Here is a 26231-nt window from a genome sequence, read left to right as displayed (position 1 = left end):
GTGGCCTTCTGGCAGCTTACAAAGCACAGCGCCATACCTTGTAAAAGCGTCTGTGCTTGGTAGCGCAGCTCAGCCGCATTTACTTGCTGTGCCTAGACCATGTGATCGATGAATATGACGTCGCTATACTAGGGAAACATGGAAAGAAAGCAGCCATGGGTGGCAGAACAGGCATCTCCTGCCATTTCCAATATGTTGAGCCCAGACCAGAACCCAGAGATGAATAGAAACCCATTAAGTGTTGAAAGAGCTACAGCATGCTGCCTTTTGGAAACGCCAGAAAAACAAAAAACCTTGTGTCTCATATTTCCCACTGACCTACATCTAACATCTGGAGCTGACATTTTGATCAGGAGGGAAAAATAAAAAAACACACCACTAAAAATTGATATGTGAAAGCAGGGCCATCAATGTCAGATCAGGAGGCCAACTTCAAAATTACCTGCACAACGTTGTCAGTGTAACGAAAACTGCATGTCCCATCCGCAAGTGAGACAACGCACAAGTAACTTTGAAGAGGAAGCAGCTCTCACAAGAGCTCCATTTATGGTCCATGATCAGAGATCCCTCAAGCACATTACAGTCTATGGATCTGTGAAGACCATGGACACAACAAGGATGTCAATCATGTTTTCACAGATTGTTGCTACCTGAAAATTATTTTTCAGCCTAGCAGTGTACGTGGAATGCAGATGACACTGAGGGCAAAAACCGGACAACGGACCAAACAGATTCTTCACAGTTGAACCACTGACCATCTTGCCTCGGATGTCGTCACTGCCATGTGAAAGAGAGGCCTTAAACTTATAAATGCAAACAAGAAATGGTGTTATGTTTCATGCATCACCTTCAGATGTTTTCCACCTCTTCCACAGGTCCTCCACTGTGATGTGTTTGTCCTCTCTGTGCAAGTGGTTGTGTTTGTGAGAAGCGTCCTTATAGTTCATGTCTTCACGCAGGAACTGAAAAAAACAAAAACAGGACAATACATGTGTGTCAGCCAAAATAGAAGATGACACAGCTAGTAAACTAAAAAAGACAACGCAACAAATCACAAGAGTAGCCCGACAACTATTACACGTAGCCGCACCTCTGTAAAGTTTTACAATTAGTGGTAAGCCTGCGTTGATAACGAAAGTCGTGAAGTTGTGACCGATTCCTCAAACATGGGATCTGAATCGTGAAAGAACCCCCCATTGGGTTATAATAAGAGCTAAGGGTCTAAAACTTACACATCACCTGTAGTTTCCAGATGCAAACTCTAAGATTGTAGATTTTATTTGGTTTTCTGTTCATAATTATAGAGCAGTCATCTGGCCGAAGCAGTTAACAGCATTCAGAAATATGGTTTACAGCAACCATGGACCAGAGGAACCCACAGATTGGAGAATGTCATAGGCATGCAACCTGTGCAAAGGTCATTGTGCAGGAGGAGAAGATGAGCTGCTACCATCACCTAGGAATAGAGGGTCTTGTCTTATGTGTAAATACAGAATGTGTCATCTTTTGTAGTACTCCGGCCTGTGATGACAATAAGATGACTGCTGAGAGGAGATAGCTACAGAGTGTCAGCAGTCAGAGTAAAACTAGAGGGACAAGGATAGATATATAGATATATAGATTATAGATATATAGCACAAACAATAGGCCATTTTCTGACACATTTACTTTAATAGAGTCTTCCAATTGTCAATAACTGCACAATTCATCCAACTATTCAACCAAGAATTCACAGGAGGATGTCCAGTGAACATACACAAATCTGCCCCAAATTAACGTGACCTAATAAGGTAAAGTTTTCCGCTCTGTTCTGTCCTACCACGAGGTGCACACGACCCAGAGGAGGACATGATGGTCTGATCCACATAATCATTTATATCGCAGTACACCTGACTGGGTGGCCCTGGCTGTTTTCCTTGAACAGGAGGGAGGTGGAGCGAGAAGATGAAAAAACACAAGAACATGAGAAAATAAACTGAATTGCAGAAAATTACAAGCTAATTGCTCATATTCATCATATGCCGCTATATGCTTGAGTTCAGTTCAGCCATTTTCATGAAGAGCAAGAGGCACAGTACAATCTTCACACACACTGCATATGGAGTAAACCTGAAAACCTTTTAAGATGCCAAGATGCTCATATTTCCAACTTGACTGCTACATCAGGGCTTTATTAAGGCCATTTGCCCCATTAAATGAGGTCAGTGTTGCAGTTACCAATGGACAGAGGTGCAACTCTGGTGCCAATGTGGGGTGCTGGACCCCCCAGATACTGACAGTCTATCCTTAGGCTCGGCCATCAATACTGAACTTCCAGAAAACTCCTTTAAAGTCTCTTTTGCTGCTCACAAAAATGACTTTAATGAAAACGTAATTAAAAATCAAGCACACATAGGATGAATAAGAACACACACAATTTTCTGTGGATTTTCAGAGAAAACAAACATTCAATTTACAACAAGCTCCACTGAAGTCCTCTAAAGGTCATCTGAAGCCTTCAGGTTCTCACAGGCATCCCAGGAACCTGTACAGGAAATACTTCTGCACATAGATGCATCAGAGATATCCTGTAAGGAATATGACTACTGCTGTCTCTCGGGTAGGCTTCAGCAGAGGCCAGCAAGAAGACAGCAGAGGATGGATGACCATACACTATGTGCTTCTGCCCTATCAAGATATATGGACAACAGAGGAAGGATCCCACACCTTGAGTAGAATGGAAAACCGCCACATAAGAGAAGTTCTGGGTGGCAACACCATGCATTACATGGTCAGCATTTAACTCTACATTTCCCCAGCAGTAACAGTATATAGACAGGTAGGTCTTCCCCACTAATAGCTGATCGCTGGATACTCGAGTAACAGGACTTCCCATAATCTTCAACCAGGCTGGTTTCTATTGAAACTGGAACTACAAATGGGCTCAACCGCGGCCAGATTGTCTACTATACCGGGCCATCAGACGTGAGGAGACTCACCGGAGTCCTGATGAGCGCCACAGCTTCCACAACTAGCTGATTGGCATGGGTGCAGAGTCTCGGATACCCATTGACCTCATATTGATAACCGATCCCTAGGATAGGCTATCAATGTAAAAATCCCTGAGAACACCTTTAAATGTTCATGTGAATCCAAATGTTATACCTCTGTATAAAAAGTCACCAGTATTTATATTGGGAAAACCCCTTTAATTTGGTTCGTGTCTGCCTGCTGCCTCCTGCTTTGGGTCATTTACTGGAATGAAGCTCTGGAAAAAAGATGATCAGATTTTCAGGATTAGGGCGCATGCACACGGCCGTGTAGGATCAGGTAAACCCACCCAGTGTGCCGGCCGCATGTCCTAGACAGACGGTGGCTCCTCTGACCCTCAACTCACTGCAACACAGTGATTTATCATGCCTTGAGCTGCTATATGACTGCGGGTCTGCTGTACCGTACACATATGATGAAGTATATTTGGGTGAGAGGAGCCGCCATCGGTCCAGGAGATGCAGCCGACAGTTGTGTGGATTAAAGGAACTTTATGTATGAGAAATATAATATAATATATTACACACACACACTATCTACTGTATGTAGTACAGCTTCTAGACGTGGAAAATGTATTGAAATACAGTAAAGAGGCAGATTAATGATTATTAATGGATTCTGGCCAGCCACATAACAAATCAATAGCACTAATGGAAACTATGTAGGAGACTAATAAAGCCATTCAGCAGTAAAAACAGGAAACCCTGTGACATCTGCGGGCCGGCTCTGTATCATGTCACTACTATGTGAAGGCAGGAGACGGAAACATTAACATCCACCCGCTTCCTCCTACTGTACACGGTGAATGCACACAGATAGGTTTTTTTTTCTTCAGCTACTGGAAAATCTGAAATGACCTACTGCCACATACATCACATGGCTGTACTACATCTGGGTGCAAACAGCCCCCGCAGGACGTCATGGCGTCCATACTGTCCCCCTCGGTATGAAACCCCAAAATGTCGGCATCCAGGAGAGAATACACTGAACAGTCCTCCAAGATTGGTGTTTGCTAAAATTACTGAATTGTGTAAACAGGGCCTGAAATGAAATCTCTCTCTATCTGATGCACGTTGCATCTGGAAATATATTATTTTCCTCTGCAGTGACTTCAACAGACAACTAGGTGGCAATTGTGACCGCTCTTGGCTTTGGTAACTGAGCCACATTAAAACCTGTCACTGTGAAAATGCAGGGCAGCAGGTTATAGAGCAGGAAGAGCTGAGCAGAGTGATAAATGGTTCTATGGGAAAATATTCAGTAAAATGTAATTTATTCTGGGCTTTGAAGTCCAGGGGGCGGTCCTATCAGTGAAAAGCTCTCCCTGTATACACAGCCATAGAGGGAAGCCTGTCAATCACTGATAGGACCGCCCCGTGGACTTCAAAGCCCAGAATGAGCAGGAATGTAAATGTATAAAATACAAGTTTTATTGAAACTCTTCCTATAATATACAGCAGTCTGCTCAGCGCCTCCTGCTCTATAACATGACACCATATTCAATGTGAAAGGCTCACTGTAATACCGATGAGCCATCTTCAGGATAAGTCATTAATATCAGATCTGTGGGGTCTAATTCCCAGCACCCCCACCGATCAGGTGTGTGAAGAGGCAGAGGAGCTCCAGCATGCGCTGCTTAGGCTACTTTCACACTAGCGCTTGATCGGATCCGTTCTGAACGGATCCGATCATATTAATGCAGACGGAGGCTCCGTTCAGTACGGATCCGTCTGCATTAATAACTTAGAAAATGTTCTAAGTGCGCAAGTAGCCTGAGCGGATCCGTCCAGACTGTCAATGTAAAGTCAATGGGGGACGGATCCGCTTGAAGATTGAGCCATATGGTGACCTCTTCAAGCGGATCCGTTCCCATTGACTTACATTGTAAGTCTGGACGGATCCGCTCGCCTCCGCACGGCCAGGCGGACAGCTGAACGCTGCAAGCAGCGTTCAGCTGTCCGCCTGGCCGTGCGGAGCAGAGGCTGAACGCCGCCAGACTGATGCAGTCTGAGCGGACCCGCTCCATTCAGACTGCATCAGGGCTGGACGGAGGCGTTCGGGTCCGCTCGTGAGCTCCTTCAAACGGAGCTCACGAGCGGACCGACGAACTTAAGGCTAGTTTCACACTAGCGTTCATCGGTCCGCTCGTGAGCTCCGTTTGAAGGAGCTCACGAGCGGACCCGAACGCCTCCGTCCAGCCCTGATGCAGTCTGAATGGAGCGGGTCCGCTCAGACTGCATCAGTCTGGCGGCGTTCAGCCTCTGCCCCGCTCGCCTCCGCACGGACAGCTGAACGCTGCTTGCAGCGTTCAGCTGTCCACCTGGCCGTGCGGAGGCGTGCGGATCCGTCCAGACTTACAATGTAAGTCAATGGGAACGGATCTGCTTGAAGAGGTCACCATATGGCTCAATCTTCAAGCGGATCCGTCCCCCATTGACTTTACATTGAAAGTCTGGACGGATCCGCTCAGGCATCTTGCGCACTTAGAAAATTTTCTAAGTTATTAATGCAGACGGATCTGTACTGAACGGAGCCTCCGTCTGCATTAATATGATCGGATCCGTTCAGAACGGATCCGATCAAGCGCTAGTGTGAAAGTAGCCTAAGAGAGGGACTGAGCTGTGCCTAGGCCATGTGACCGATGCTCATGACATCATTGACCTAGGAAGAGGCCGTGGTGCTCGGATCTCCACTGATCAGATACTTATTGAACCATCTTGAGGATAGGTCATCAGTATTCTATCTCGCAAAACCCCTTTAAAACAGAGTAATCCCCTGTATGACATGCAGAAACTCCAGGCACATGAATGGAGGTGGTCTTCTTGAGACAGACCCTTTAACCCCCTTCCCGACCACCCCACGTAAATATACATTAGCTGTCAGGCATTTAAAATGGTGCCCACTCGCGAGCGGAGCGGGTGCCATAGTGGTCAGGTCCATGCAGTTTTAAACCTACATCGATCACATACACATTTAACCCCTCAGATGCTGTGGTTAAATGTGACTACAGCATCTGGGAGGTTAAAGACCAGTCCATGTACTGGCTACCCTTGGCGAGGATCGGGGGAGCCGGATGTAGTGTGCGGCAGCATCTGTACTGAGGAGTGGTACAGGGCTGCTGCACATTAGTTAGTGCAATTCTAATAAACGCTAATGTTAATGCATTGGAGTCTATGAGAAGAGCAATCTAATGATTGCTTGTTATAGTTCCCTAGGGGAACTATTAAAAAGTGTTAAAAAAAATAAATATAAAAAAAGAAAATTTGAAACAGTGGCCTTTTTTGATTTTTAGAATTCCACCCGATTTAGATTTTTTTTTCCCTGCTTTCCACCACATTGTATACAACCATAAATGGTGCAGTTAGAAAGTATATCTTGCCCCACGAAAAACAAGCCCTCATACAGCTATGTAATATTAAAAACATAGAATACGGCCATGGAAAAAATATTTCTGTTCTCAGATTCCCACAACTTTTTGTTTAGATTTTTGGAGCTATGTGATAGTTTGTTTTTAACAAGGCAAGCTGTAGTTTGTATTATTTTTTTTTAATCTACCATGGATAAAATATAAATTGTGATCACACAAACCATCAAATGTCCAGAATCCGTGGAAAGGAGGGTACCATACTACATATTTGGTGGTCCTGCCAGACTATAAAAAGATTCTGGGATCAAGTGCTCCAGGTTTATAGAAATTTCTCAGGGAAGACAATAGCCAATACACCTAAAGTAACCCTTCATTCTCCAACTTCGGGAACTCAGATGACGAAAAGTGTGCTGAGGTTCTTCCTCATGGCAGTGTGCCGAGACACTGGAAGTCGGAGGAGGCTCCCTCTCTCTGAATGGGCAGGTGAGATCAGACATTTACTTAGAATGGAGGAACTGATTGCACACATGATCAGAGGGGTAGGCTTTACACTAGGTGGAATTCCCTTCATTCTTCAGAATTCTCTGCATTACAGAGAGCTTTCCAGATAAGTTTTAGTGAAGAGGTACGAAATAAAGGTTAGGTACTCACCACGTGCTCTACCCCTTCTCTTTCCCTTCTATAACTTAAATCTCCTCTTTTCATTTACCTTTTTGTTCATATATTGAATAAGTATGCTATGATGTTGGATAACACTAAATATGTACAACCACAATAGGCGGTATAATAACTAACGTACTCATAATACAGGTTTGTAAATGTTGGTTTAAAATGTGAGCTGTAAGTATATGGAAGGACGGCAGTGAAGCTTTGTATTCAGAGATAATACTTTGTTCAATAAATTGAGAGTAAAACACAAATGTCCAGAATCCAACAAGCATGTCCGACCGGTAAGCCCTATACTGCCATGTGTGAAACCACAGGCGCACGCACAGTTCCAAGTATTTCCCACAAACTAGCGGGTGGTACTGGAAAGGCAGAAGGGATCCTGTGTGTGGCGTCCTCTTGTATGGGCAAATACCCATGGCCCTGGCGATAGTAGTAGTTCCAGATGCTTGAAGCGTGCCCCGGCTGGAGCATGCTTCCCCTCCTCAAAGCCTGCGCTCTGTAGAGGGCACACCGTGACATCACCTGAGCTGCAAAAGCTACAAGGGACAAAACGCAACAAACGCGTTTCGAATATGCTCTTGTTTTCCTTCCTCAGGAATCAGAGGACGCCACATTCACAGGATCCCTTCTGCCTTTCCAGTACCACCAGCTCCGGTAGGTGCCGGATAGTATAGTTTATGTGGGAAATATCCGGTGAGAAATACCTGTGGTTTCAGACTCAGCAGTATAGGGCTTAGCGGTGGGGCAGGCAAGTCTGATTATGGACATCTGATGGTTTGAGTGGTCACAATTGATATTTTATCCCTGGTATAGTGTCATTTAGTTGGCGGGTGGTACCGGCTGGTATACTGCTGCACTATTCTTTGTTTCTGTGATGGCTCTGCTTTTATTATTGTGTTGGTTGTCTAATATTTTTAAACTTTTTTTTTTTTTTTTTTTAGGTCTAAATAAAGGGGACTTTAACAAGCAACACCATAGACTGCATTTGAATAAGGTATTGAGTCTATAGTAAAATCACAATGTTCCTGTTAAGCCCTGCCTTAGGCTCTTGGGGCCTGCGGAGTACAAATCCATAGAAAGTATACAGGATCCATACACGCCAAAAGCAGAACAGAGCTCATGAAAGCCCGAGAGGCAGAGCATTCCGAGCCACCTCCCTCCAAATGGCCGCCTATGGGGAGGACACTTTGTACAGGGGACACAACCACAGGCCTAAATTATGCTGCTGAGCCGCTGGTTTATGGGAGCACACAGATCAGCACCAGTATAGGCGGCAGATTTGGGAAGAGCAGTATGATCTTGTATCACCTCTTTAGTAAAAGTGGGTCATAATGGGAAGAAGAGCAAGTATACAACACAAGGGGAAACCTAATACGATTGCACACGTGTGGCCACTGCTTACTTCTGTCTGAGAGTCTACTCCGAAAACTGTCTCAAAAATACTCAAACATATGAAGTTCTTCCACTGTTTAACCACTTCAACCCCGCTAGCTGAAACACCCTTAATGACCAGGCCACTTTTTACACTTATGCACTACACTACTTTCACCGTTTATTGCTCGGTCATGCAACTTACCACCCAAATGAATTTTACCTCCTTTTCTTCTCACTAATAGAGCTTTCATTTGGTGGTATTTCATTGCTGCTGACATTTTTACTTTTTTGTTATTAATCGAAATTTAACGATTTGTTTGCAAAAAAATGGAGTCCCTTTCATTTGTAAAATTTTGCAAAAAAAACGACATCCATATATAACTTAACTTTTTCGCTAAATTTGCTGTTCTACATGTCTGATAAAAAAAATGTTTGGGTAAAAAAAAAGAAATGGTTTGGGTAAAAGTACTAGCGTTTACAAACTATGGTACAAAAATGTGAATTTCCACTTTTTGAAACAGCTCTGACTTTCTGAGCACCTGTCATGTTTCCTGAGGTTCTACAATGCCCAGACAGCACAAACACCCCACAAATGACCCCATTTCGGAAAGTAGACACCCTAAGGTATTCACTGATGGGCATAGTGAGTTCATAGAACTTTTTATTTTTTGTCACAAGTTAGCGGAAAATGATGATTTTTTAATTTTTTTCTTACAAAGTCTCATATTCCACTAACTTGTGACAAAAAATAAAAAATTTGAGGAACTCGCCATGCCCCTTATGGAATACCCTGAGGTGTCTTCTTTCCAAAATGGGGTCACTTGTGGGGTAGTTATACTGCCCTGGCATTTTAGGGGCCCATATGCGTGAGAAGTAGTTTGCAATCAAAATCTGTAAAAAATGACCGATGAAATGCGAAAGTTGCTCTTTGGAATGTGTGCCCCTTTGCCCACCTAGGCTGCAAAGGGGCAAAAAAATAAAAAAATTCTAGGAACTCGCCATGCCCCTCACGGAATACCTTGGGGTGTCTTCTTTCCAAAATGGGGTCACTTGTGGGGTAGTTATACTGTCTTGGCATTCTAGGGGCCCAAATGTGTGGTAAGTAGTTTGAAATCAAAATCTGTAAAAAATGACCTGTGAAATCCTAAAGGTGCTCTTTGGAATGTGTGCCCCTTTGCCCACCTAGGCGGCAAAAAAGTGTCACACATGTGGTATCACCGTACTCAGGAGAAGTTGGGCAATGTGTTCTGGGGTGTCATTTTACATATACCCATGCTGGGTGAGAGAAATATCTTGGCAAGAGACAACTTTTCAAATTTTTTTATACAAAGTTGGCATTTGACCAAGATATTTATCTCACCCAGCATGAGTATATGTAAAATAACACCCCAAAACACATTGCCCAACTTCTACGGCGATACCACGTGTAACACTTTTTTGCAGCCTAGATGCGCAAAAGCGGCCCAAATTCCTTTTAGGGGGACATTTTTAGACATTTGGATCCCAGACTTCTTCTCATGCATTCGGGCCCCTAAAATGCCAGGGCAGTATAAATACCCCACATGTGACCCCATTTTGGAAAGAAGACACCCCAAGGTATTCAATGAGGGGCATGGAGAGTTCATAGAATTTTTTTTTTTTGGCACAAGTTAGCGGAAATAGATTTTTTTTGTATTTTCTCACCAAGTCTCCCTTTCCACTAACTTGGGCCAAAAATGTAAATCTTTCATGGACTCAATATGCCCCTCACAGAATACCTTGGGGTGTCTTCTTTCCGAAATGGGGTCACATGTGGGGTATTTATACTGCCCTGGCATTTTAGGGGCCCTAAAGCGCGAGAAGAAGTCTGGAATATAAATGTCAAAAAAAATTTACGCATTTGGATTCCGTGAGGGGTATGGTGAGTTCATGTGAGATTTTATTTTTTGACACAAGTTAGTGGAATATAAGACTTTGTAAAAAAAATTAAAAAAAATAAATAAATAAAATCCGCTAACTTGGGCCAAATGTCTGAATGGAGCCTTACAGGGGGGGGGTGATCAATGACAGAGGGGTGATCACCCATATAGACTCCCTGATCACCCCCGTCATTGATCACCCCCCTGTAAGGCTCCATTCAGACGTCCGTATGATTTTTACAGATCCACGGATACATGGATCGGATCCGCAAAACACATACGGACGTCTGAATGGAGCCTTACAGGGTGGTGATCAATGACGGGGGTGATCAGGGAGTCTATATGGGGTGATCAGGGGTTAATAATTGACGGGGGGGGGGGGGGGTGTAGTGTAGTTTGGTGGTACTTTACCAAGTTGCCTGTGTCCTCTGGTGGTCGATCCAAACAAAAGGGACCACCAGAGGACCAGGTAGCAGGTATATTAGACGCCGTTATCAAAACAGCATCTAATATACCTGTTAGGGGTTAAAAAAAATATATATATATATATATATATATATATCACATCTCCAGCCTGCCAGCGAACGATCGGCGCTGGCAGGCCGGAGATCCACTCGCTTACCTTCCGTTCCTGTGAACGCGCGCGCCTGTGTGCGCGCGTTCACAGGAAATCTCGGCTATCGCGAGATGACGCACGGATGCGTCCAGGAGGAATGAATCAACCACCTTCCGGACGCATCCATGCGTTAGGCGGTCCGGAGGTGGTTAAAGGCTATATACACCTTAGAGGGTAATATTTTTTTTATTATTGCATTGTATTCATTTTGGGCTAAAAATCTTTTTTTCAATTGGCCTTTATTATAAATATTGAGCCGTTCTGTCACAAAGGGTTAACTGTTTTTCTAGCTGTGTGACTGGTACTTTCACTTTGTGCTGGTTTTCTAATGAACCTTATCTCTAAACTACTGAGTCGTCAAAGTGAAGACCGGACAGGACAGCACCACTTGTTAGTCGATTTCTGTGTAAAACTGTGGCGGTGCTCGCAGTGCCAGGCCCCAACCCGAGGGCCCCCTTGTTAGCATACAGCAATTTTTTTGGGGGGGCTATTTTTTTTCGGTGTTAATAAACAAAATTGGATTCAAGACTGGGAGTGCTGCGGTTTTCTATTTTTTTAAACTACTGAGAGCTCATAAACACTTATTTAAGCCCCATTCTTATCAGTAAGATAAGAACTGAGCTATAATGAGTGTTTAGGAGGTCAGAGAGCAGAGATAAGGAGCCAGTCTGCTTCTCGTCTGACTGAAAAGGCAAAATCCAAAAGGGTGCTACTACAGCATCTCAGCTCTGTACAGAAAAGGGACTCCATATTATTTTTTTATAAAGATCAATTTAAAAAATGATTAGCTCAAAATGCGTACAATAAAAAAAAAAAAAAAAAGTTACCCCCAAAAGGTGTACATCGCCTTTAAACAATGGAAGAACTTATGTTTGAGTAAAAGTTCAAATCCTGGAATTATTACAACCCTAATTCTGCCAGTGGCAGCATAGTCTGTTCCTCTACTTTGCGCGAGCCTACCAAATTGTATGTTAAAAAGACACTTCCATCAGAATGGGGTATTGTTTTAAACTCTAATGGGGAGATTTATCAAAGCAGAACTGGCTTAGTTGCCCATAGCAACCAGATTCCTCCAGCACTGAAAGATGAAGGGTAGAATCTGATTGTGTTGCTATGGGCAACTAAGGCTGTTTTGATAAATCGTCCCCTATGTTCACAGAGAGCACTCTCCAGTATTCCTCTACTAATCGTTTTCAGCAACACGGTCCCGAGAAGATGAGCGCTGGTCACGTCTCTCCTTATGCTCAGCTCACAGGACAATGGTGGAGACTGTGCGGGGTGAGTGCTTTATAGGGCTGTGACATCACTAGGGGCTCATTTGCATATATTAAAACATTTTTCTCAGCAATGCGGGCACATATGAACATAGGGCCAACACAGATGCCTTCAGCTGCCAAGTGCTCATGTAACAGGTCAGCCAGCGTCATAGGGGGCATCCGTCAGCAGATTTGTACCCAATTGATTATTTTTGTAATGTCCTTCTAGTGGTTTTAGGGCAAATGATTAGGCAAACTGGTTTTCACAAGTTATTTATTAGGAGTGTGGTAATTTGTATGATGTAGTCTGAGGGAATATATAGGTGTTGACAATAAGCAGGCTGTAATAAATGAGTCAGACACCTGCACAGCACATGACGTCACCACCTATGACTCATGTGTAGTGCACGGCACCGGGAACGTGGAGGAAAACCGGACAAGCAACCCGAAGAATTAGCCTAAAAGATTTGAGTCAGTGAATGAGAAATGAACACCGCAATGTCAACCACAGAACCAGGCCTTAGAGAAGAAAGTGACGCAGGCAGTGCCAGTTACACATGCCCAGGCTCAACCATAGAATGTCAAAAATCCTGCCAACCATTTGTGACTCCCAGAGAAGTGGATGAATCATAGAAGATCGGGGAAGCTGCCACATTCTGTCACATTACACACAGCACTAAAGAGGTGAGTGATGCAGGTCAGATTCCTGGCATCAGAAATGTCCATATAAAGGGAGTTCTCATTATAGCTGGAAATTCTGCCAACTGTGCCACACGCTGGTCCATGCGTAGTCAAGACAGGGACCAGCGAAGGGCAGACTGCCCCCAAACTTTCTTAGACTGCCCATACGAATGTATATCCCCCACATACGATTAGCTAAGCAGGTAAAAAAGCCGGGTTACAGGCCAGTGGAGAGTCTCGGCAACTCTCTATGCAAATGGGTATGGTGATCAGCAGGGGGCAACAGCCATATTTCTTGAAGGAAATCTGACTTGGGGCTTGTTCACACGACCGTGGTTTGGTTCCACATCCGAGACGCAATTTTTGCGGCCCAGGTGCGGACCCATTCACGTCATTGGTGTGCTGTCCACATCCGCTGCTTATAAATCATGTCCTATTCTTGTCCGTTTTGCGGCCAAGAATAGGCATTTCTATAAAGGGCATTCCATTCCTCAAATCGCAGAAGGCACACGGGCTGCATCCGTGTTTTACGGAACCGCAAAATATGGCACGTTTGTGTGAACAAGCCCTTATCCTCATCAGTTTTAACGAAGTGTGTAGAGAGAGCATAAAGGTGCACATATACATTGGATTAATGCACATGAGGGTGTCCCACTTCTGCTCTGACAGATCATGCCAGGGAAGACTGATCATGCATGCTGAATTTTACATGCCCGATCCTTTTAGTTTTCATTGGAGACCAGCTACTGCCACCTGTCCCAATTCAAAACACATGCTCGCCCTGTCAAAATGAACGTGCTTCTGTATGATTGGGTCAGAAGGAAAGAGGTCCGCCAAATAATCTTTAGCCCGACAGCAGCTGAATGTGTACTGCCAATTCCAGCATTCAGTTACAAGATTTCCATTGCTTTACTGAATATACAAAATTATAGAAATTTAAAAGGGGTTTCTAGGCGTTTGATATTGATGACCTATCCACAGGATAGGTCATCAGTATCTGATCAGTGGGGGTCAGACTCCTGCACATCCACCAATCAGCTGTTTGAAAAGTAGAGAGCTGCCGTCTCCTCCTAGGCCTGTGACATCACCTTTAATTGAATAGGCCTGAGCTGCAATTCCAAGCCAGCCACTATACTATGCATGGTGATGTGAGATCCACAGCCTTTTCAAACATCTGATCAACACCGGGAGTCAGACCCCCACCAGATATAGACAAGGATAGATAATTAATATTAGGCCTCATGCACATGACCATTCCTTTTTTTGCGGTCCGCAAATTGCGGATCCGCAAAACACGGAAGCCCACCGTGTGCCTTCTGCAATTTGCAGAACGGAACAGGTGGCCCATTGTAGAAATGCCTATTCTTGTCCGTAAAATTGACAAGAATAGGACATTATTTTTGGCGGGGCCGCAGAGTGGAGCAATGGATGCGGACAGCACAGAGTGCTGTCCGCATCTTTTGCGGCCCCCACTGAAGTGAATGGGTCCGCACCAAAGCCGCAAAAACTGCTTAGATGCAGACCAGAACAATGGTCGTGTGCATAAGGCCTTAAACACCCAGAAAATCTAGGGTCAATCATCTTAGCATAGTTTGTCCACTTTACAGTGCAACGACCTATCCCAAGGCAACTGCATGGACCAGAGGTTTCCATAACCCTGTCCTCCTCTGTTCGGCATATAGGATCCCAGCCGTGTATGGCATCGAGTAAAGCCTGGCTGTGGTAGTCAAAAATTTGATATTTGGAACAGGCAGAATCCAGATCTTAAAGCAGCCGAAACATTACCCTTCCAAACACTCCAAGAAACGTCATCAACTTTCATGGAGTGTCTGAAGAGGCTTCTTAAAGGGCCGACTATTTCAGCGAGGGAGACTTTACATATAGGTAAATGTGTATTCAGGTGGATTTTATTATGCACTTTATTTGCATAAGCAAAAATATGACCTGAGCTCCAGACAGAAGCGGTCAACAGCCACCATGAAGTCAACCAGAAGAGTTACCCTGGAAGTTGACCAACAGCTAACAATCAAAATCACACTTTTAGGGAATGCACCATGTGTTTATGCCTAACATTCTCCCCAATTCTTTTATTGCCTCTGCTATATTATATTAACAGTCCTATAACCCTGCACTTTTCATATTGATGGGGTTTTTACAAAATCTCCGGGATATTGGGTCCGGAGATTGACTGGATTAGCCCTTTCACACATGTAGCGATCAGCCCCGAAGTGTTCCAGTGCCCACTACGATTACTGCTGTGTTCACACATGAGCTGAAACTACCCAGAACACTAGGGGATAAAGCCCGGGACAGGGCAAACTCCGGTACATTTCTGGGTTATCCTGCATTGGTGAAAGGGGCTTTAGTCTTATAAGAAGCTGACACTTCCTGTTCTGTGGAGATCACTTCTCAGCAGTCATCTCATTATCATCACAGACAGGGTTACAATGACAAGTGACACAGGATCCACTGACAATAGAGGAAGGTCATAGTTCACCATCTCCCATTCCCTTTACAACGGCCTCCGCACAGGGACAGAGCATGCCTTGACTCTTTCCTGGTCAATGAGCCATCTCCAGACGACCGTTCCACCTCTCAGATCGTGCATTGATTTTATTAATAAGTGCTTCATGCACCTTTAATAATAAACTCGATAACCCAAGAATTTAAACCCATAAGCTCATTTGCGAGGCTTAAGCACAAACATATTGTAGACTTGGCAGCCCACACAGCAGTAATCTGAGAAGAATTTTCATTTTACCTGTCACTGCCTGCAGAGAGCTGCTTACAGCCACACATTTTGTAAGCTCCCGCAAGCAAGCGCGCCCCCCGCGTCAATCGGTTTCTGTACGTTAGCTGGGTTTTCATTTTGGAGCCCTGATGTGTAATGGGCTTGTGGTATATAATGAATATTATAGAAAGGAAGGCAAATTCTAACATCTTAATAGACTGTAGCGTCAAGAAAAGTTAAAGACAGAAGGGAAGCAAAACACACACTTAAAGGGACCGTCTCACTTCAGTAACTGGCATTCATCATGTAGATAACGTTAACACGAGGCACTTACTAATGTATTGTGATTGCCTACTTTTCTGGCTAGACTCATTTTTCCTACAAGAAAATGTAGGACTAGAACAATCACGGTCACTGGAGCATATCCATAAAGCAAGCATACAGAGAACTAATAAAAACATGGCTGCACAACATTTCACATGCAAACAATAGAACTGAGAAATGGGGATCATTCTAAATTGAAGTGGTATTATACCTACTATAAATGAAAAAATAGAAGCTCTTGGCGCACATTTTGGATCAAACGTGTGTCGGGCCCATCTACCAGACATCAATGCTTGCTTTATGGACCTGTGACCATGAATGTGCTAGTCTACATTTTCTTGTAGTATATATTGAGGGTAGCGCATCTTTTAGACTGAGCAACACCCATCTGCCTGGGGCTTCTGAGCAGAGTATAAATGGAGCTGGTCTCTACACTGCCCTGAAAATGTAGGCGTAGGCAAGTCCAAGAGAGGCGGTATTAGTTTAAGGGTCCATTCACACGTCCGCAAAATGGGTCCGCATCCGTTCCGCAATTTTGTGGAACAGGTGCGGACCCATTTATTTTCAATGCAGGTCCGTACTTCCGGATCTGCAAAAAAAAAAAATAGAACATGTCCTATTCTTGTCCGCAATTACAGACAAGAAAATGCATTTTCTAAGAGTGCCGGCAATGTGCGGTCGTGTGAATGGACCCATCTGCGGAAGCCACCTTGACGTCTGGTAGATGAGCCCAACACACGTTTGATCAAAAATGTGCGCAAAGAGCTTCTATTTTTTTCATTTATAGTAGGTATAATACCACTTTAATCTAGAATGATCCCCATTTCTCAGTTGAATTGTATGTGCATTGTTGTACAGCCATGCTGTTATTAATTCGAGACTCATTTTTCCATCACATTATGCACTGTTTGTTTCCATGGTTACGACCACCCTGCAATCCAGCAGCGGTGGCAGTGCCTGCGCACTATAGGAATAAGCGCTGACCTATGTGCGATCCTATGGTCCCGTGTGCTTTTTTCTATAGTATGTAAGCACGGCCACCGATGCTGGATTGCAGGGTGGTTGTAACCATGGATACGAGATGTGTATAGTGTTATGAAAAAAATTAGTCCAGCCAGCAAAGTAAGCGATATGGACAATACATTAGTAAATGCCTTGTATTAACTTTCTCTACATAATAAATCCCATTCCCTGAAATGAGACAACCCCTTTAAAAAGGGGCAGCCCTCAACATATTTGGACATTTCGGTCAGACAAGATTACATGTAGATTTCCACAAGTCCCAGTGAGCTCCACAATTGAAGGGGTTGTGCCAAGTTTAGAAGTTATCCTGATTGCTGGGGGTCCGAATGCACAGACCCCAATCGATCCCGAGAAGTACAGGATCCTTCCCCTGCTCTGATGGAGCGGCAGATCGTGCATGCACGGTGCCCTTCATTCATTTCCTATGGGAGCAACGGAAAAAAAAAAAAAGGGCTATCCCCAGCACTCCCATAGAGAATGAATGGAGGGAATGTGACCCTCGGTCTCAGGATTAATGGGGGTCTTAGAGGCTAGACCCTCCACAATTAGCTAGTTATCCCTATACTTTGGATAGAGGATAATTTATAAACTTGGCACAACCCCTCAAACTGCAAAATGAAGCGACATTATTCTGTATTTCATGTCGAGGAGGCTACTAAAGGAATTCCCCACAAAAATTCAATAAGCAGACTTGTAGGGTTTACCCCCTTTGGACAAACCCTTGCAGTAAAAGTTCAATACCTCTGCAGCCAAGCCCCTATAGCCAAAGGCTGCAGTTATACAGTGTTCTGCTCGCAACCAAAGCCTGTAGGATGTGGGCATCATGAGACCTTCAGAGGACAAGACACTCTTGCTCTCCTTTCTGGCTAAAAGATGGAGGGCTTATATAACAGGCCATCCATAGAACTCCTTAAATAGGGTATCTCTAGTGTAAAATGAACTTGTGTTTTAAGTTTGGCGTCCAAATTTGGGGTTATTGAAGAATTCAGTTATGGTCAGTCGTAGCGGAATCCATTATGGGATTCCTCGATAAGTTCGAAGATTCGGGTTAACACAATTTCACTCAACACTAGTTATCTCACAAACCGCATGTATCACCTATCCACAGGAGATCCTTAAGTCTCAAGTCTGAATGGAGCAGTAGCGCACATGTCGCTCCACTGCTACAGTCACTTCTATAGGACTGACTGGGCACTTGGGACTGCAGTCAAACCCCTTTCTGATCCAACATTCATGACCTATCCTGTGGAAAGGAGACACATGCTGCCCGTAGGATCAATCCTTTATGGCCATACTTTTTTTTTTAAACCAGGCAAACCATTTAACTACAAATCTCCCCATATATTTCCCAATTCATATGATTTCATAATGTATCACACTCCAGACTGTTTGACATCTCGCATTTACAAGGCAACAGCCAAAAACCATTAAAATGTATATTGGCCCAATGAACGGCAATCACTAAGCTAATGAAACCAGCCCCATGTCCCTACGTCACAGATTAAGATGCTTGCTATTCAAAGATATGAGAACTGTTGAATCCAGGATAGTAGCAGAGCAGTAAAGACCTCATCACTGAGGCTCACCTCAACACTTTCCTCAACTTCAATGCCGCCATCATTGTCATCATCCATTTGTTTATGAATTGTTCTGATGGCTTCCAAGCTAGAGCGGTCCTCTTCTGTAAGACACGGTGGACTCAGGGAAATAAGTGGATCTGTAAGGAGAAAGTGAGACAGATGAAGACTACTACTAATTCTCCTATACTGCTGAGCAACAGCAAAGGGCACCATTCAAGATTTCAAAAAGCAATGCATCATATGTCGACTTATGGAATAATGCCCCCATTCCTGGTTTATTATATCATCCCCCCAAACCCTTGGTTTTCTTCAATGACGGTCCCAGTCAGACACCCACAGGTTCGCAAGGGACGGCATTTTGTATTGATGTTCCAGCACTTGCCATGACTGGGACACCCTTTTAAATGTCTAGTTGGCTCATTGTTCAGTAGAATAGTAAACTGCGTGGTCAGCATACATCACGTAAAGGTTTTTGCCAAAATTCATACAAGTCTCAATAGACAATTTTAAACTAGTTGCACTTTTTCAACCCAAAAGTACACATTTTTCATGTTTTGCTTGCTTCTGTGTCACTCAGCACAACTACTAACGTGTGCTATTGTAGAATGGCTGCAGGTCCATGTCATATGACCCATTTTCTGCATACAATTCTCAACAGGCCTTGCATCACCAGCCATCTCCTTCACCCTCTGGCAGCTGTACACAACTGGGTAAGCCTCCTTCCCCCTCTGGCAGCTGTAAGTATAGTCCTCAATAGATTCCCAGTCAGTTTCTGTAAGCCCCAGGCAGTAGTAACTATAGTCCCCAGTAACTTCCTCAATCAGCCTCCTTCTCCCCACAAGTGGGCATGCACATATGTATATAAACAGCAAGTACTGTTAATTGTACATGCCCTGTGCAATAAATATAAATATTTACTGGTAGGCAAAACGCCTTGAAACAGAACGGATGAATGTGAAAACTGAAGACAAAGTCGGTACAAGAAATTAGGTTCTCCTAGAAAGTGATTAAACAGGTTATGTAGATAAGCACTGAATGTTGGGAGATTTTTAAGAAATCAAATTTATATGGTCGCTGCAATGAGAAACAAAACAAACGCATTTCACATTCACAGATCTTGAACCATCTAGTGAAGTATTAAATGTCTTATTACATACAATAGAAAATCTGTCAAAAGTCACTTTCGTGCTGGGAAGTATATACGGTGACCTAGACAGGCAACAAAGAACTAACTGATCCAGAAACATCTCCTGTTACTGCCAACCAGCAGAACGTGAAGCATGTAGATACATGGGGGGTGATGGGATGACATAACCTGATCTAACCTCCATGAGTACTAATGATATTAATACAGAGTATTCCTGCCCCATTCATAGCCAAAATCTCAAAAGATCACAGAAAATTATACAGAGACCCATTTTCACTCCAAAAGAAGTCAAGAACGTAGACTGGGGACCAAGGAACATGGTACATTGAGGTGTCATCCCTTCAAGATATGGGTGGGGTCTCCCTCAAGCTGACAATGCCTTGTCATTGGGTTGTAAACCTTCTGATAAAGCTGTACAGTCAGTGCTTCTATACTACAGGATCCTTACACGAGTTCTTTAAAAAAAGTGTGTCCGCCTCTCCATTGGGCTGCCGGAGATAGAGTGCTATTGCTCCAACATCTCTGGTAACCACAGAGTTGTAGTGGCAGACACATTGGTCCCTGCCGCTTCATTCAAACTGGGAACACAAGCCCCGATTTGGCGATAGGTGGGAGACCATGACCACCCACCAGACACTCATTACTTATCCTGTGGCTTGGGGATAAGTTCCTGTCATGGGACAACCCACCTAATACTCCTGGGTGCCTACATCAAGCTCCATCAGGAGACTCCACATCACAGGAAGTCAAGAAATAGACTGCTACTTCTCGAGACCTAGTAGGAATCCTCACCTCAGCTGTGTAGAAGGGGGGGGGGGGGCCTTACAAAGGCCTAAAGACTGGGCAAGAATGTTCCGGCGCCTGATTATCTTCTCGTGTAAGCAAGCCAATGAACCCCTTAAAAATGAACATAAGCCGGTGGTAGCACACAGCTGTCACCAATAATTAAAGTATATGTGCCAGTATTAATAAATCGCTCGGACACTTATGGTACACAGCTCCATGTAAACAGAGCTAAACAAGAGGCCAGGAAAAATAAAACTGCCCCTGTGAAAGGACCCTAGGTCCCAACTCCCAATAGTGCTTATGAGAGATTAAGTTATTAGTGTTATGAAAGTCAGCAAAAAAGGTCATCTGGAAGAAAACGTAATGCGATAATATATTTCCACGCTGGCTCCAGGTGCTTGGATTCCCAGCCCATTAGCAGCTAGGTACACTAGAAAGATGAAGTATGCTCGCATGTTATCTTATCGGTCCTGCCAAGATTCTTTGAAACTGCTATTCCCAGACAGTTTTGAGAAACATGGGATTATGTGTCACAAGAAACCAGTCACAAAGTATAACGAGCTTACACTCCGACAGCTAGAAGAACTGCCGGACAGTCTATCAGATGTCCTGTCCGGAGCCCAGTTTTCTCCTAGAAGTGATGCTTCTTAGGGTGCTTTCACACACGTCCAGCAACATTCAGGTGGAGATTCCCTTTGGCATTGTTGTGTCAGATCAAAAAACAACGGGGCAGATTTACTGATGAATATGCACCAGCGTTCAGTGTCTGGCCTCAACAAGGGGACATGGCTTTGTGGGAAATAGGTCATGGCCTGGGAATTAGCACCATGTGCCAAAGCACCGTGGAGAACAATTCTGACACAAAGTAAGCCAAGCAATAGGCGGAATGAATGTAGACGAGACAGATACATAGAGCACCATCCCACCTCTGGGACCCGCACCTATCTCTAGAGCAGGGCGCACCGTGCAAGTGTGGCCACCCTCCATTTACTTCTATTGGGAGTGCTAAAGATAGGCCAAGCGATGGCTTGGCCATTTCCAGAACTCATACAGGTGAATAGAGAGGTAGACACGCTTGCACGGTGCGCTGTCCGTTCACTTCTATGGTAGTTCTGGAAATAAGGCATAATGGCTCAACTTGTTGAAACTCCTCTAGAAGTGAATGGAGAGCATGCTGCACATGCACAGGGCGCACTTTTTCACTTTGGGGGCCCTGTTCTAGAGGGGTGCAGATCCCACCTCTATCTGATACTGGTGGCATACCCTAACGATATGCAAAAGTGAGATTGTGCAACCTCTTACAGTTAATAAAAAAAAATTGTGATAAGTAAGAAATCGTTCAGGTCTCCGTATCAGTGCAAATCCCAGCGATTAATTCTCTCCATCACTACATGACTATCCGTAGAACTTATGTCCCATTAGTCTCAGCTCAGAGAGAAGATTAGGTGATCATTTCCTAGTCAATGCAAAATTAACTCTTGCAATACCAGGTCATACTCTCTTACTCATCACAGCTGAAAACAAACAAGGAACACAACTTCATAAAATGAGTGTGTTGTAGAGGCATGTCTATCATATCTACATGCCACAACTAGTGGGAAACCCCCTTGAAAGATTAAACAGGAGAATCGGGGGGGTGACTAGGTAAAGTAGAGTCTATAGCAGAAAAATCAAATAAAAAAAATACCCAAGAAAGCCATTCACTTGAGTAATGTATGAAATTTGCAATGAGATCAAACATTTCCAGTAAGGCGATTCTACTCTCACTAATCTGACATTCAGAAAGGTCACATTACAAAGTAGTGCAAGTGCAATGTCCTGTGGGAACATCCCAACAATGTCAGGGGGTCGGCTTACCACAGGTTATTTTTATCTCATCCACTTCCTAAATGACCCTTTCACTTTTTTTTTTTTCTTCACATTTTATGTTACTGCTTTGTGTTAAAATAAAATAAGTTCCTTCCCCCCATTATTCTGCACTCAATACCCCCTAAATGATAAAAGGGTCCATTCACACATTCGCAATTTCATTCCACACTTCCGGGTACGCAATTCCGATCCCGAAAAAAATAGAACATGTCCTATTCTTGTCTGCAATTGCAGACAAGAATACGTATTTTCTATCAAGTGCCGGCGATATGCAGGCCGCAAAATGCGGAACGCACATCGCCAAATGAATGAATGGACCCTTATTTTGGACTTCGTTGAAGCACCTTTTGGCAGAGATTCCAGCCTCCAGTCTTCTTGGGTATGATGCCACAAGGTTTGTACGCGTTGATTTGAGATCCTTTCCAGCTCTGTGAGGTTGGATTGGGACCATCGGTGGACAGGCATTTTCAGCTCTCTCCTGAGATGTTCAAGTGGGTTCAAGTCAGGGATCAGGCATAGCCACTCAAGGATATTCACAAGGGTGTCTGCACAGTGTGCTACTCAAGGACCTTCACAGAGTTGTCCCTGGGTTTTGCATCAGAAATGTATGGCATAACCTATGGATAGGCCACAAATGTCCGAGATTCTAATATCCAGCTAACTATATTAAGTACCTAGATGTCAATAAGTCTTACCGATGTGTACAGATGCACCCGAGAAGATGACCTACAATAGCGTATTAGTGATAACCTCCAAGACACATTATTCCCATGGACAAGAAACATTTAGAAAAATACATTAAAAGGTGACTTATTAAAAATAACACCATTTTTATTTCACAATTTTGAGACCCCTGTGAGGGGATGTGGGGGTCCACAGAGTAACACTGATGAGCGAGTTATTGTAACCATGTTACACGCATCAAATACATGTTTAAAGCCTCAGATAAGAGTGCATTCACCACATTACCCACAACCACTAGATGTGAAAGGACTCGCTCTCCTGCTATAAACCCGTACATAATGAACACATTATTCCACATAATGAGGGACATGGTGCTAAGACAACACACAGCTCCAGTGCCAAGCAGCAGAGGTCTCCAAAGCCATGAAAGGAAATCTAAATGTCAAAGCAGGCTTGTAAAAAAAATAAAAAAATATCGTAAGAAAAGATTCTTCGAACTCAAAACGGTATATCTCAGAAGAAAAAGTCCTAATAAAAGAAAAAATATTGAGTACCCATAAAAATGTAAACCACTCATCATGTAGTCTTAAGCAAACCTGCTGAGGGGGGGGGGGGGGGGGGGGAGAGACCTCTTGTCCCACTCCAAAAACCCATAAATTAGAGGGGGAGCTCTCATTCGAGACCTTCAGAAATTACCAGGAACGAACCGAGAACTTACAAAAAGCAACTCTGGAGGACCCGGCATATCCATGCATCACACAAACAACCCACTCATTTCGATGACAATCCATGCAATGCTTTGTTGCTCCTGAGGCGGCGCTGCAGAGGAACTGAAAAGAGCTATGTAAAAATACCTTAAAGAGGACCTTTCACCTAAAAAAAAAATGTAAACTAAGACCATAGCTTTACTTACATGCCCCCATGAAGTGTTGATCGTTTTTCTTTTTTCAAACTGTGCCCCCGTTTGTCCGCTATGCCCCCCCGGAATAATTCCCGCCGTCTATGCTAATGAGCCAGCCTCAAATGGGCTGGCTTTAAAAGTTCTCCTCGGCGTGCCTTCTCTCTTCTCCCTGGCACGGAGCGCATCCAATCAGCGCGCTCCGCTCTTGAAGTCTCGCGAGAACTGGAGCGTCTTCTCCCTGGCTAAGAGCGGAGCGCGCTGATTGGATGCGCTCCGTGCCAGGGAGAAGAGAGAAGGCACGCCGAGGAGAACTTTTAAAGCCAGCCCATTTGAGGCTGGCTCATTAGCATAGACGGCAGGAATTATTCCGGGGGGGCATAGCGGACAAACGGGGGCACAGTTTGAAAAAAGAAAAAACGATCAACACTTCATGGGGGCATGTAAGTAAAGCTATGGTCTTAGTTTACATTTTTTTTTTTTTGGTGAAAGGTCCTCTTTAAGCACAGTATCTCACAAAAGTGAGTACACCCCTCACATTTTTTGTAAATATTTTATTCTCTTTTCATGGGACAACACTGAAGTTCTTACACTTTGATACAATGTGAAGTAGTCAGTGTGCAGATTGTATAACCGTGTAAATGTGGTGGGCCCTCTAATATTAATAACTCAGCACACAGCCATTAATGTCTAAACCGCTGGCAACAAAAGTGAGTACACCCCTAAGTGAAAAAGGCCAAATTATGCTTAAAGTGACAATATTTTGTGTGGCCACAATTATTTTCCAGCATGGCCTTAAATCTCTTGGACATGGAGCTCACTAGAGCCTCACAGGTTACCACTGGAATACTTCTTCCACTCCTCCAAGATGACATCACAGGACTGGTGGATGTTAGACACTTTGCGCTCCTCCACCTTCTGTTTGAGGATGCCCCACAGATAATCAATAGGGTTTAGGTCTGGAGACATGCTTGGCCAGTCCAGCACCTTTACCCTCAGTTTCTTTAGCAAAGCAGTGGTCACCTTAGAGGTGTGTTTGGGGTCGTTATCGCGCTGGACTACTGCGGCCCAGTTTCCGAAGGGAGGGGATCATGCTCTGCTTCAGTATGTCACAGTACATGTTAGGCATTCATGGTTCCCTCAATGAACTGTAGCTCCCCACAGCCAGCAGCGCTCATGTAGCCCCAAACCATGACACTCCCACCACCATGACTGTAGGCAGGACACATTTGTCTTTGTACTAATCACCTGGTTGCCGCCAAACACGCTTGACACCATCTGAACCAAATACGTTTATCTTTGTCCCATCAGAGCACAGGACATGGTTCCAGTCATCCATGTCCTTAGTCTGCTTGCCTTCAGAAAACAGTTTGCAGACTTTCTTGTGCATCATCTTTAGAAGAGGCTTCCTTCTGTGACGACCAATTTGATGCAATGTGCGGCTTATGGTCTGAGGACAGACAGGCTGTCCTTTAACCCCTGCAGCAATGCTGCCAGTACTCATACGTCTATTTTGAAAAGACAACCTCAGGATATGATGCTGAGCATGTGCGCTCAACTTCTCTGGTCGACCACTGTTCTGAGTGTTCCCGCTGTATGGTCTTGGCCCCCGTGCTGCTGCTCAGTTTCAGGATATTGGCAATCTTATAGCCTAGGCCATCTTTATGCAGAGCAACAGTTCTTTTTCTGAGATGCTCAAAGTTATTTGCCATGAGGAGCCATGGTGAACTTCCAGAGACCATTAAGAGATTGTGAGAGCAATAACACCAAATTTAACACACCTGCTCACCATCCACACCTGAGACCTTGTAACACTAACAAGTCACATGACACCAGGGAGAGAAAATGGCTAATTGGGCACAATTTGGCCACTTTCACTTAGGGGTGTACTCACTTTTGGACATTAATGGCTGTGTGTTGAGTTATCTTGAGGGCACACCACATTTACACTGCTATACACTCTGTACACTGACTACTTCACACGGTATCAAAGTGTCAGATTTTCAGTGTTGTTCCATGGAAAGATAGAATAAAATATTTACATAAGTGTAAGGGGTGTACTCAGTTTTGTGAGATACTTGTACATCTGTACACGTCAGGCCTCTCTATGGGCACACATTAGTCCACCATGAGTATAGCATCTATGTGAGCATCAGTCAGCTTCACAAGCAGGTAGACCTATTAACACACCCAGAAGAAAGACACAAGTGAAGACAGGAAGGCACCCTATTAGATTGAAGGAAACATAACAGATGCCCAGCAGGTGCACCCATGTGTTGAGTTTATATACAGAGCATT

At 44.1% G+C, this 26231-nt stretch overlaps 1 protein-coding gene and 1 non-coding gene across 3 annotated transcripts in view; both read right to left on the bottom strand.

The window, feature by feature from the left end:
* Window positions 1–26231, bottom strand: part of STIM2 (stromal interaction molecule 2) — a 96116-nt gene that overhangs the window by 47174 nt on the left and 22711 nt on the right. For both annotated transcript variants that reach the window (XM_044296619.1, XM_044296628.1), the window contains exons 2-3: window positions 18556–18686; window positions 848–962 (exon numbers count right to left, since the gene is read on the bottom strand). In XM_044296619.1, the coding sequence (XP_044152554.1) occupies window positions 848–962; window positions 18556–18686 (246 nt within the window). The remainder of the gene's footprint in view (window positions 1–847; window positions 963–18555; window positions 18687–26231) is intronic.
* Window positions 21908–21998, bottom strand: LOC122925286. The gene has a single exon (XR_006387598.1). It is a non-coding gene; the product is annotated as a Z30 small nucleolar RNA (small nucleolar RNA).

This window comes from Bufo gargarizans, chromosome 1, assembly GCF_014858855.1.
Source record: "Bufo gargarizans isolate SCDJY-AF-19 chromosome 1, ASM1485885v1, whole genome shotgun sequence".
Taxonomy (NCBI): domain Eukaryota; kingdom Metazoa; phylum Chordata; class Amphibia; order Anura; family Bufonidae; genus Bufo; species Bufo gargarizans.
Note: the sequence above shows the minus strand (reverse complement) of the source record. Positions and strands in the feature narration are given on the sequence as shown.